The sequence below is a fragment of the Venturia canescens genome, chromosome 8 (genome assembly GCF_019457755.1).
Source record: "Venturia canescens isolate UGA chromosome 8, ASM1945775v1, whole genome shotgun sequence".
Taxonomy (NCBI): domain Eukaryota; kingdom Metazoa; phylum Arthropoda; class Insecta; order Hymenoptera; family Ichneumonidae; genus Venturia; species Venturia canescens.
The window spans coordinates 19,119,548-19,132,648 of record NC_057428.1 but is presented as its reverse complement, the minus strand read 5'-3'; the positions used below and the strand labels follow the sequence as shown (position 1 = coordinate 19,132,648).

At 39.0% G+C, this 13,101-nt stretch overlaps 2 protein-coding genes across 3 annotated transcripts; one reads left to right on the top strand and one right to left on the bottom strand.

Annotated features, from left to right (window-relative positions):
* Positions 1-32: 32 nt before the first annotated feature.
* On the top strand, positions 33-11,381 carry Marf1 (meiosis regulator and mRNA stability factor 1-like protein). 2 transcript variants are annotated; one of them, XM_043426192.1, is made up of 16 exons: positions 33-284; positions 611-1,067; positions 1,337-1,480; positions 1,670-1,954; positions 2,297-2,463; positions 3,186-3,280; positions 3,435-3,633; positions 4,109-4,488; positions 4,565-4,776; positions 4,882-5,034; positions 5,120-5,518; positions 5,760-5,935; positions 6,043-6,215; positions 6,330-6,692; positions 6,801-8,612; positions 8,796-11,381. In XM_043426192.1, the coding sequence occupies exons 1-16, from the start codon at positions 199-201 to the stop codon at positions 8,849-8,851; spliced, it is 5,157 nt and encodes a 1,718-aa protein (XP_043282127.1). In that variant the 5' UTR covers positions 33-198; the 3' UTR covers positions 8,852-11,381. The 2 variants fall into 2 exon arrangements, with proteins under 2 accessions (XP_043282127.1, XP_043282126.1); XM_043426191.1 differs by having other exon boundaries at positions 35-284; positions 6,801-8,657.
* A 125-nt stretch (positions 11,382-11,506) lies between these two features.
* ND-PDSW (NADH dehydrogenase (ubiquinone) PDSW subunit) lies at positions 11,507-13,021 on the bottom strand. Its single transcript, XM_043426215.1, has 4 exons — positions 12,806-13,021; positions 12,555-12,690; positions 12,102-12,238; positions 11,507-11,730 (listed from the first exon to the last, which is right to left on the bottom strand). Exons 1-4 carry the CDS (start codon positions 12,885-12,887, stop codon positions 11,615-11,617), a joined length of 471 nt encoding a protein of 156 aa, XP_043282150.1. The 5' UTR covers positions 12,888-13,021; the 3' UTR covers positions 11,507-11,614.
* Between the last annotated feature and the right edge of the window lie 80 nt (positions 13,022-13,101).

Sequence of the window (13,101 nt, the reverse complement as noted above, 5' to 3'; positions counted from 1 at the left end):
CGACTATGAATGCGCGGCTTGGCGCTTCGATATAGCATCCCTCGTCTCTTGTTTGTACTTGGTGTATTGCGTGCTGCGTGTTTCACGTTCGAGCTAGAAAAAAGTTAAAAACGTTGTAAAAAAAAGTACTCTACTTTCGTTTAATTCGAGTTTTGCACACGAAATGCAAGTATTCATTGCGAAACAGTGTCGTCACTTATGGAACATGGAAACTTTGTTCGCGCTAAAAATTCCAAAATGATATTTCCAGTGGAACAACAACCTGTGATGGGTCGAATTCCCAGGTGAATGCATATATTTTTATTTATCCCTCACAGTTCTATAATTGTTTGTTCTCAGCACATTCCTCGAGTATTTTTGTTTAAAATTAATTACAAACAATTCCTTATCTCCCCAACATCTTTTACTCGATGAAAAGAGATTATAATAAGTCAAGTGATATCTCGATATCTTTTCTTTTACTATTATTTACGCCAAAAAAGATAAGATTTTTTGCTTCAGTATTGCATTTACGGAATTCGGAGCCAAAATATCATAACCTCCAAAATTGTAATAACCCAAATATCTGCTATGATTTGAATGTGTATTTATCTCTGAGACGAATTTCCAGCCCAATTCCTGGTTCATCAGAAGCAACGTGTGAAATGGATAGCGATCTCGGATCTTCTGGATACAAACACAAAGACAAGCAACAAAACAAATGCAGGGATAATTTTAGCCCTGTTCCTGGTTCGACAAAAGCAATGAACGATTGCTCTAGTGCTTCTGAACCTTGGCACAAGGATGAAATTGAAGGCCTCAATGATAAACTTTTGGAATTACTCTCTTTGCACAATGTTTCGACTCCGCCAAAACCGATACTGTCTCAAAGACCAAGAACTTTGTCCAGTACACTTTCTGACACAGATACAGATAATCCAAATGAAGCTATTGGATCAAGACAAAACCCTATGGCCCACTACAAATACGATTATGCTTTTATTCATCACGGCAGTCCTATGAATTCTAAAAATCCACCCAACTGGCTCCCTCCTATTGGAGTTTTTTGGGATATCGAAAATTGTCAGGTAAAAATGAACACAGTTTTTTATCTCAAAGAAAATATAGGAGTATGCAATTTCACTGTCCATAGAGATTTTGATCTTCAACATCTGTACTCTAGAATATGAAACAAGATGAAACGTGTTGATGAGCAACGATTCTTTAAAGCAAAATTACAGAATAAAGAAGTCCAGGGCAGAGTTTGTGCAGCCAGAAAATTAAATCCTGCTATCTCCGGTTTATACTTTAGTAACATTTGCTTAAAATTTATTTCTCATTGAAAACATTGAAACAGGTGCCCAAAGGTCGATCGGCTGCAGCTATCGCTCAAGTAATAAGGGATACATTTTTTCACGGCTATAGAGAGGCTGAATTCATTGTGGTGTGTGACGTTCAAAAGGAAAATAAACAAGTTATGCAAGAGCTTAACAATGCTCAAGTAAGTGAATTTCCAGGCATAAAAATCAGCTTTATCAAGGCATGAAAAACAATACACTTTGAGTAATAATCCTGGAGGACAAAAAAACTTTGCTGCTGAACAGCAAAAATGTTCGATTCTCAAGTTTGATATTCTGAAAAAAACATTGATTTCAAAAATAAATTCAAAACAATGAATTCTATGTGACAGGTAAACTTGATTCACGTAGCAGCAACTTATAAAAACGCTGCCGATGAGAAGCTGAAACAGTCAATCAGGAGGTTTGCCGACATACATGGAAGTCCGGCATGCATAATATTAATATCAAGCGATATTAATTTCGCGGCCGATTTGAGTGATATTCGGCATAGAAAAAAAATCCACGTTATTTTATTACACAATGAGAATTCTTCAGAAGCTCTCATATTGTGTGCGAACGAACACTTTATTTTTACAGAACTCATGGAGAGTTTACCAGTTAGGACACCTTTGAAGGTAAAAAATCAAAGTAACATCTATGGTAATATTTCAAATGAGCGCATAGATCGGACAATAAATATTTTGCACAAAAAAACAACTTATTTTCAAAGTCATATTCATTTGTTCGAAATTCGTTATTTTGTTTTATTCCATTTTTTGTCTCCAAAATCTGTGTTCGTTTTTGTCAATTTAACTGTGCCCAATTTCACGTGGATTCTGTTATATTGCCTGTCAATTTGTATCGTCAATCCCTACTGATATATCGATAATATCAATCCGAGTGTTTTTACTAACGAACCTCAGGTGTCGGTATCCGTTTATCTGTATTGGTAAAATCCTTAAAAAAAAACCTTTCAGGTTCCCGAGTATTGTGATCTTCTAGTTAGTAATCTTCCCAAGGATAAGGATCTTAACTCTATAAAACGTCGTCTGAAACGTCTTTCGGACAATTGTGGCGGTCGGGTGATAGGGATCAATTCAAATGTCGCCACTATTCGTTTCCGTTCACAGGACAGTGCGGACAGGTAATTATTCGTCTTGTAATAACGATGTCCTTCCTATCTCAATACACCAGACTCGAAAGACCCGCCTCCTTTATTTGCTCCAATTCGTACCACCTTCCAGCTACGAAAAATCCTTCGTTCCACCAGTACAAATCCTCTATACCTCACGAGTGACCGATTGGAACGACGTTTCGGTGGGGACGAAGCTTATAAATAAGAGAGAATTTGAAGGAAGAGCAGCAATGTAACGAATTTAACTTGGCCGAACGATCATCTTTATTCTGTATGAATAGTAATCAAAATAATTGAAACTAGCCGGTTAAAAAAAAGATAAAACTGAACTAAAAACAGTTTCGAATACAGTGTCGTAAACGGAGTCGACATTTTATTTGTGTATTTGTCTATTTATTTATTTATTTATTTGTCGAAGTGTCATAGTCATAATTGTTTTTTCGGAAGAATATTGAAGATACGCTCCGATCAATTCTTATGGTTCCAGCAACCGTTATATTTGTCGGTGAGTATCGAGAAAAAATCCGACTAAGAGAATAGTGAGAAAAAAAAACAAGTATTTTGAAATGAAAATCGGTTCGGAATTTATTGTAAAACATCCAGATGGTTTTGTTATCACGGAAATAGTCGTTGAGACAGTTCGATTTAAAGGTCATACACGAGCCGACGCTCTCCCGAGACTATCCCTCGACACAGCTGAACATGTTTATCAAAACATTTTTTTTCCACAGGGCCCAGAAGCGTATGGATGGCGAGAACGTTTTCGACTTCAATATTGTCGTGAAATTTCTCAAGGAAAAGGAGACTCGTTCGAGCAAAATCCAAGGTGTGTGCGCGTGTGTGCCTGTGTTTTCTCGTGTTCGTGTATAATTTATATTTGAAATTCGACTACGGTTGGCGAATCGCTCAGTAAATAGCGATCATCGCGCGGCGAGTTTTCTAATCTGTGTTTTAATTATTTCAATCGTTTCAATGCTTAGAAAATACTGCTCCGGTCGAACTGGTGAGTGATTCTGGAACGGCTATTAGTTCACCGATACAAATGTACAGCGCAAATGCCACGATTACCGGCGCTAGAAGTCTGCCCGGAACACCCCACTACAATTCATCATCTCCGGTTATCGGGAATTTCTCTGGTTGGAATGGAGTCCATTGCGGACCGATGAACGCTCCGCCTGGGTAAAACTCTCACTACCCTTTCTTTCCGACGTCAACCAAGCCAAATTCACTCTAATTTCTTGCCAAAATTCTATCATGTAATTCCGTTTCGTTCAATTATAAAATTCCTCGGCGTTTGACCTTCGAATTTAAATGTGGAACATCAAAAGGCTGTTTTGAAATTTGAATTACAAGAATAGATGAACCAAATTGAAAAAAATGGCAACAATCCGGTGGCTCTGAGATCGCGACGAAGTAGAAGAAATTCCTGAAATTACATAATTTTTGAGAGTGAAACTGAAACGAAAATTCTTTAGAATGACGCGAATCCGAGAAAGAGTCTTTGAGTCGCGAGTTGATTGAATAAAATCCTCGCAGAATTCGGACAATGAGGTTATTTGATCTTATCTGACTAAAGAAAATGTACGGAGTCGAGATTTTCGCGCAGCTCAAAATTTCTCGTCACTAATGAAGTGTGTAAAATCAATGTCGACAGAATGATGCCGCCGCCGCCAATGTTCGTGGGAAGATCCTTCAGCAGCAACGGCGAAGTTATTTATAACAACAGAACGTATGGCGAAATGCCACGGGTTAATTCTCCGGTGGTTTGGCCGGCCGGAGGTTCGCAACAATACGGACGATGGGAGGAGCAACAACAGTATAAGGTCGATAGAGGAAAGCCATTTGGAAAACGCGTGCCAATCTCGCAGGTTCGGGACAACGGCGCGATCAATGGAGGTGGTTGTCGAACGCCCGATGGTATGAGACGAATGCGAGGAGCTCATGCTCTTATGAACCATCATCATCAAGAATGGAACATGCAGCGACCTCCTTACTGTCCATTGCCACTTCCTGCCGGAGGATACAATGGCAACGGTAAAATTGAAGCCCATCGAAAAATTCTTCAATGTGTTGAAAAAACGATTTTCTTTATTCTTTTATATTTGTACAGGGTTTGGGCAACCGAACAATTTCAAAAGACGAAGCCCCTCTCCTATGTACGCGGGACAAATGAGGGATCACCAATGGAACGGGCATCCCATGCAACTTCGCAGTGCTCGGACACCATCTCCTTACGAAAGTTGCTCCGTCCAAACCCTCAATCAACCACCGAACAGGAACTCACCTTATCCGCATAGCGAGCCGGATAACGAAGAAGTCGAGGTATGTGTAGATTATGTATTTCTTAAATAATTGACACAGCATAGACGATATGCGAAAAAAATTGTCTTTTTCGCATTTTACTTAACGAATCTTTATATTTTACAGCATTTTTTCAATCCTATAAATAATCGTACCTGCTCGGGAAGAGAGAACAACACATACACACCAGTTGAACTTCAAGTTACTAATCTCGATCAAAATATCGAACCCAAAGAAATGAAGCGTGTACTTTCGTCGATTTTCATGGAACACGTGATGGTAAAAATCACCGGAAATTAATGATAAACTCGTTGATTACGGAAATCAAAGTCCTTGCTCTATTCTGATATTTTTTTTATTACAGGTACTGCATGTATCAGTTTTCATGCAATCGGATGGAAATTTTGCGGCAAACGTAAAAGTACCTTCGTTGCCGGACGCTCAGTACGCGATTTCTCAGCTGCACCGTCGTAAAGTCGGTTACAAGAGAATACTCATAGCGTATGCGCACTCCGGAGGCTCGAATCCGCAGCTCATTCGATCACAGATCGTCATTTTACTTCAAGAAGTGCCAGGACACAAATTACCACTTTTCAAATTTCGCGAAATGTACGAAAGTCGTTTCCTCATCTCCGTTAGCGTCTCGGACTTGTACAAAATGAAAGACGTTTGCATCATCACCGAAGACCCTGGCGGTCGTATGGTTTCTCTGAATCCCGATCACAGAAATACTCCGTCTCCCTGTCTCAGCAACATGTCACAAGTAATTTTCCTTTATTATACTTTACACGAGACCCTCATAATCTATTCTTTTAATATGATGAATAACATACAGCCGAGTCTGAGTATTCGTAGCAAGAGTTGAGCTCTCTCGTTCCTCTCGCTGTTTGAGTTACGTTGATCATTAGTCGGAGCGATAATTATTGAATCTGATATTAATCTGGTGAAAAAATTCTTTCCCAACATTCGATATTGCATATTTTTAATAAATAATTCATTTCCAGGAGGGCCATCTCGATTTACCGTATTGTACGATTCATACTCCGAAACCTTGGCCCGACAAAGGCTGGGCCGAGCAAGAAATGGCCGAATTACCTAATGTTAGAATTCCGCTAAAAGTTCTGAGCTCACGAGTACACCAATTACTGACCACGCACAATGGTGGTTTACCGTTGCCAAGGTAATGGATTTTATTACAAAAAAGATATTGATTCTGGAAGATTAAATGACAATATAATTAAATTTCTCATTATTTTTTGTTTTTCATGACATTTCGGGATTCCTTAGTCTTCCAACTTGCTACGAGGCGGAATTCACACAACAATTGGAAATCGACGAGGATGGTGTGCCTCTGGAACATCTTATCGCATGTTTGCCATCGGTGGATTTGAAACAGGGCGTTGGTAGTGTCAAATATATTGTTTGGGTCGGAACCAAAGTCCACGATGATAATCACGAAGGTAATAACATGCGTTCAACTCTACCACGTTCGAAGATTCAGTCGAAGCACTCGGAAGTAGATTTTCGAGTTTTCATAACAAGAAATTGAATTTTTATTTGTGCTTTCGTTACAGAAAGCAAGTGTGTGAGTCCGGCCTTGGCGAGTCAATTGGCACTCTTCAGCAGAGAATTAGTGGATTTACTGAAAACTGCTCCGCACTGCCAGTTGTCATTCAATCGATTTATTCCTGCGTATCATCATCACTTCGGAAGACAATGCCGAGTAGCGGATTACGGTTTCACAAAACTGATCGATCTCCTCGAAGCACTGACTCACACTGTGCAAGTGATGGGTGAAGGAAACAAACGCACCGTAACGCTTTCGCATCGTGCACAAATACGACGCTTTACCTCCGACCTGCTGCGCGTGCTCAAAGCTCAGGCTAGCAAACAGATTACCCTTTCGGAATTTCCGAACGTTTACGCCAGAGTCATAGGTAATATGGACTTTACACTTTAATCTGAAATTAAAAGACCTGCATGGATGGAGCCCAATTGTTGTTATTTCCTTGCGGGAGTATTTTGAAAAAATGAAAAATTTGCAGGAAAACCTTGGGACGTTGTCGACTATGGAGTTTGCGAGATTGGCGATATTCTGAACGAAGTATCCGAGAACACGGTCGTCGTAACATCGTACAACGGCAACGACAAATTGATTGCGATACCAAAACGCGAACAAACGGCTGACGAAATCGAAAGAACGAAGCAGTTCGCAGTTGAAGTTATAGAATTGTTGGGTCACGCGCCCCAATGTAGCATGCTCTTTAACAAATTCGTTCCATCGTATCATCACCATTTCGGTCATCAATGTCGAGTCTCTGATTACGGATTCACAAAGCTCATAGAACTGTTCGAGTCGATACCTAACATCGTGAAAATCGAAGATGCGCCCGGTGGTGAGAGGAAAATAACTCTCACTGAGAAAGAAGCTCTTCGGGTTTTAGGCGAACAGATTGGAAAACTGGTGTCACGCTCTCGGGGTGGACTGAGCATTTCAAACGTTGCCGAAGCATTTCTACGACAATTCGGTTACGTTTTGCGTCCAGAGTTCTTCCAGTGCAGTTCGATTTCAAGCTTATTGGAAAAACTGTCTGGCAACGTGAAAGTCGTACCGTCACCGAATGGACCGATGGTCACACTCGTCGACAAGTCTCATTTGCAACAACTCGGTCTTCAGTGCCGCAGAATTCTCATGGACGAATCGAACAATTGCTTGCCAGTGAAACAATTCCAAAAGGCTTACAATCATTATTATGGCAGTTCTTGCGATATCAATGAAATACAACAAGATCTCTCGAGAATTGTCAAATTCGTGGGTGCCGGTGACGAGCAATTTATCGAGTTAACGCCGTTGCAACGTTTTGCCTGCAACGTTTATCGCGTGATGATGAATTACGGTGGAAAAATGAACGTGACACAGTTCGAATCAGCTTACCTGAAAATAATTGGCGTCGCTTGCAAAGTCGCTGAGTATGGATTCCCCACACTCCAAGCTCTCTTGCAAGCTTTGCCTTGCACAATTATTCTCCAAGATGCTCGTCCGAAGAAAAAGCAGTTGATGTTTCTCAACAAGAAACTCGCAGCTGTCGGTATACCGCTGCCTTCGACTTTGGCTTCGCCATATCGAGGCCGGGACTCCAGCAACGATTCCCTCGAGAGCGAAAAATCTTCTCGTCTCACCGCAGCCAACACATCGGGCACTCAGAAAGAACGCGAACAATGGAAAAAAGGAGAAAATGCTTGGGGACAAAACGTGAACAAAGTAACATGGCAAACGAAAAACAACGATCATTGGTCCATCGACCCAAGCACGTCCGAGGCGCAACCTCACGATTGGCCATCCGAAACCGGTCGTGACACTTTGCTCAAGAGCTTGAAACGAGTCCCGGTCGTTCCTAAATCATTCCCACCGCCAAAGCCCGATTCGCCACCCGAAGACACTCCCAACGGGGACAAAACTTGGAAATCTTCGATCTGGGCTACCCCCCCAAAGTACAATTACCCACCGGATGCCCAAACGCACGTCGACGTTCCACCCCTGACTCTGCCACCTTGGAATCCCATGTCTCCCCCCGATGGCTCCTCCAACTTGCTTTCACCAGCCAAAAACTTATTACCAGCTGCAGCGAATCCTCTCAATCCACGCACTTCGCCCTATTTCTCATCGAAACGTAATGTCGTGATTGCTCCTCATCCTTCGGAACTGCCACTGCCATCAATGAACCTGGCACCAAGGCGTGGCAATCTTTCAAGCGATAACGAATCACCGAGCGGATTGAAAGAGCTTGAAACAATGAAATTCGGCAATTCTTTGGAAGATACCAGTCGCACGGACTCTGAGACCGGAAGCACTTCCGGTAACGATACTCTCGATCAAGTCAGCTCGACACCTAGTAAACGATGTACGCAGATAAATTCACTATCGTTTCGTAACTTGAAATTTTAGAATTTTTGTTTTTATTCGTAATTCATAGTTTTTTCCTTTCGGTATATTTTTAAACCGCGGACTAAGGTTTATCTTCAATCTTTCATTTTTACAGTATTCGCAGGCAAACGACGTTTGGCTGCTCAGTTTAATCAACGGCTCGATCAATGAATGTCGAAGGCTGTTTTAAAGCGAAAATAAATCGGACGTCGCAGATGGTATCTCGATCATCAAAAACGTTTTTATCCTGGATTCATCATATCCGAGCGAGTACCGAAGGAGTCCACAGCAAAAGAGTCTCGGTAGGCCATCAATGGGTCAATTCTCTACTGCAATGTGGATCGTGCAGTAGGTAATTCCCATTTCGATCATATCAACGAACACACAAAAAGCCTTGTGAACATTTTAGGGCGCATAAAAGCGCTCAGGAACCGGAGCATTTTAACATTTTCATTCCTCCATTATTGCTCGTTATTTATTTTGAAAAATGCGTTAATACGATACATTGCACATGCTGTACATGGTTTTTCAGACATGAATATGTACCATAAATAATCCTCGGTTTTTTAAAATACCGAGAACAAAACCCAATATATCTGCGAAACAACAAACAAATCTAATGGAGAGACAACGTTACATTTTCCAAGACTGTGATAATAAGAAAGAACGATAGGTACAAAGAGTCCAATCAGTTTTTAGCATTCGTAGGTATATCTTACCGAATTTCGGGCCATTTATCAACAGTTTTGTTGAAACTTGACTTTGACATCGAGTTGACACGAGGCAAAAAAAAAAGAAATAGAAAAAATAACACTCAAATGGCCCGAAAAGTATGCTCGAGCTATTCGTAGTCAGGATTTTTTCGTTTTTCTTTTAGAGTTCACATGTATACTTAGTGTAAGTATTAAACGTACGCGCATTTGTTTTTCTCGCAACGTTCACAATGCACATTAACGATTTATTCAACAATTTGTGCATTCTTTTGCCTATTTTTTTTTCTTTTTTTTTTCTTTTTTAATTCTACTTTATTCCCGTACGTCTGAAAATATACTCTTGATAGATCCATTAATCATCGACTGTATTCTTTCGTTTGTCAGCATATACCTAATTTTTTGTTGCTCATTTGTTTTATACCACACACCGATTATATATTTTATATGAATATTTCGTAGACAGATAATTTCCTAGTCTTGCCTTGAAATGGACGTGGCATATCGAGAACTGTCTCTCCCTCCGATGTGATGGGAAAACCTTTGCAAACAAATTGCGAGAGTGATGGAAGGATGATATTTTAAAAAATTCTGCAGAAATGATAACCATTCGAAATATTAACAGCATGGTGGGTAATGTCATGAAATCGAACACTTTCGCGACTTTCGAAAACACCTGAAAACTCGTAATTGTTTAATTTCATTTTTTACCGAGACTCCTGAACAACGTGAATCGAGTATCTCTCAAGTTTTTCAATGGTTTTCAATTCAATTCTGCATTTTATTGGGGAGGAAAAAACAAACAAACAAAAAGAAAAAAAAACGACATACGAGCGTATAAAGAAATGGGAATCATGTCTTATGGGATGTTTATTTCAATACGATAAACGATATAAATTCGAAGGCGATATGCAAAGAAATGAGAACAACTTGGAGACAAGCATCTATGCTCTGTCCGATACCGTGTCTATACATATATTTATATATGATCTCAAATTTTTATTTTAATACTTGCGAATGGTATTTTACTAGCGAATAAGTACATTTAAGTTGATGGTGAGGAATGAGTGTTGCAACGAGCGAGAGAAAAAAAGAGTCGCTGTGATGGATAAATGATTTATAAATTATAAGTGAGTCGTACGGATCGACCTGATGCATTGTCCACTCAATATTTTCTATTTATATTCGGATACATTGCTCATTATATACTTACCGTGTGTACATTCGAAATAGAAAGGAAAAAAAATATGATTATATTGAAATCTGATGAATACGTACGCGAGAGAACTTGTCACTTGCGACGCGAGCAAGACTTCTAGCTCCTACGATTGCAATCAACGGTTAAGTTTGATTTATTTATTTTTATTGCAATATGCTAATTTATCGTATATATCATCACATAACTTGTATATTTATTTCCGTATTGCCCGAGTGTATCGTATATTCGTTGGAGTTTTCACAAAACGCGAACAAAATGGTAAAAATTATAAATCTCACATTCCATTGAAACGAAACTGAATCCATACATTTTTGTTGAATTTATTGCGATTAGATGCGCAGAATTCGATAAGATTTTGCGAATGGTGAAATTCGTCGAAATTACACGTTCCCCAACGCTCCTTTCGTGCACTGAACAAACTGGTTGTATAATGTAATACGGAACAGAGCAATCCTCCCCCTCCCCCTCGAACATGCAATTATTCGAGCGTTCAAATTTTATTGTCATAACGAGCAATAAGATATTGTAGTTGTAAATTATAAAACAAAATCGGTGGTTTCCTCCAAAAAAAAAAACAAGTATTTAATAAAAAAAAATAATTTTGTATACGTGTTAATTAGAGTAGAATTCTCGTCATTTCTTTTTGTACATACTCCAGTGAGAATATCATTCTTACCTCGCGTGCAACGACTTAAAATTGCTCGTCAAGACGGAACATGTGCAACGAATTGTTCACGAAAGAACGAATAAAATCGTGAAATTTGAGCAAAAAGAAAATCGTTTGGTTCTTTGCAAACATAAGTAACAGTAACCAAAATGTTTATTTTGTTTTTTTTTTTTAATTCTTTTTTTTTAAGCCAACCCATTCATGATTAGTATGCATCAACACAAACAACATGATTTTCAATTGTAACTTTACTTTCTGTTCTCTTTTCCTTTTGGCGATCTTCGTTTATATTTATCTACAGAATTATTCTTACGATATTTCTACGTATTTGTAAAATCTCATTCCTCGGTCTTCATGCCTGAACCAATCGGACCGTGCCTTCGTTCCCAGATCATTCTATGCTTTTGCTTCATATAAACTGCTCGTGAATTCGGTTTCGGTCCCTGATCACCGTCTGTTTAGAATGACAATTGAAAATTAATTATATTTTTTATCTTATCTCTTAATTCGATATCACACACTGCAAATACAAATTCAAATCAAAGTTCAAATTGTTCTTTGGTAAGGTATTCCTAGAGTGGAATTTTTGTCGACTTTGAGCATTAAATAATTCAGCGACATTGGAAAATGTTATAAAATTCTTTCAGATACATTAGATTGTTCAATTAAAAACTAATTTTCAAAAGACTTTATGGTAAACTTTGCAACATCATGCGAATGAAGTCTCGTTGATAACTTTCAAATTTTGTCATTTTCAAGAGCACATTTTTGCTATCTTGCTTTCTCAATACTCATTCAAAGTAGAAATATTTTTGATGAGCCTACGTTTAGAAAACCAATTGGCAGCTGCAACTTCATAAGCTTCTTTGAGATCTAGACACATATCTCTGTCAGGATTATTGTACATGAGACACATCTCGGCACGATTTCTCAGGATAGAGATTATCTCATCATCTCTTAATCTGAAAAAAAATGTTTTGCAAATTAATTGTCAGATCAAATTAAATACTAAGTACAATAATTGGTTATTACGCTAGATAGTTGAAACTGAACAATATTATTAACAATACTAATATGTAGCGACTCCACATCAAGGTTCTTTGTAGTTATCCATTGCCTTCAGCAAATTTGAATGTGCCATTTAGCTAGTCATGAGGAAGAGACAACAGCTGGAAGACAGGGATAAGGATTAAAGGAGGATGAAATTGGGAGTAATTATGGGAGGCCAAAGACAATTTAAAACAATTTTGTTTAGAGTATCTCATAGAAAATAATTACCTGTCTCTTGCGTACTGCTGGTCAGCTTCATAAATACATACAAGATCGTCGGAATAACATTCGTCGACTGTGGGAACTCGACGAAATTTCTGATGATACCAAGGGTAGTGTTGTTGATTCGGTTCGACGATCTTTTCTGCGAAACAATAAATAAACAAGAAAAAACAAACAGACAGGGAGCTGTCGTGACTTAGCCTTACAAACTCATATACATAACCTCAAAGAAAAAAATGTCTACGATTAGATAATACCTCGGAAAAGCGTGACAGGTTTATCTATGAAGTTGTACATAGCACTGAGAAAAGCTTCGACAAAATTTTTAGATGGATCCATTTTAAAAGATTTTTCTTTCTGCCGATTAATTCGATGGAATTGTTAATTATAAAATGAGAAATATGAGTAAAATGGCAGTGCTTCGCAAGTTTCGCAACCTGCGAGCCGAAAGCACCGAAAGATCAAGTCGATGGCAGTTGGTAACACTGAAATAACCAAGAATTGTTGGGGGATAAACAATAACGATTGGCAATCGTGAGTCCGCCATCTTGAT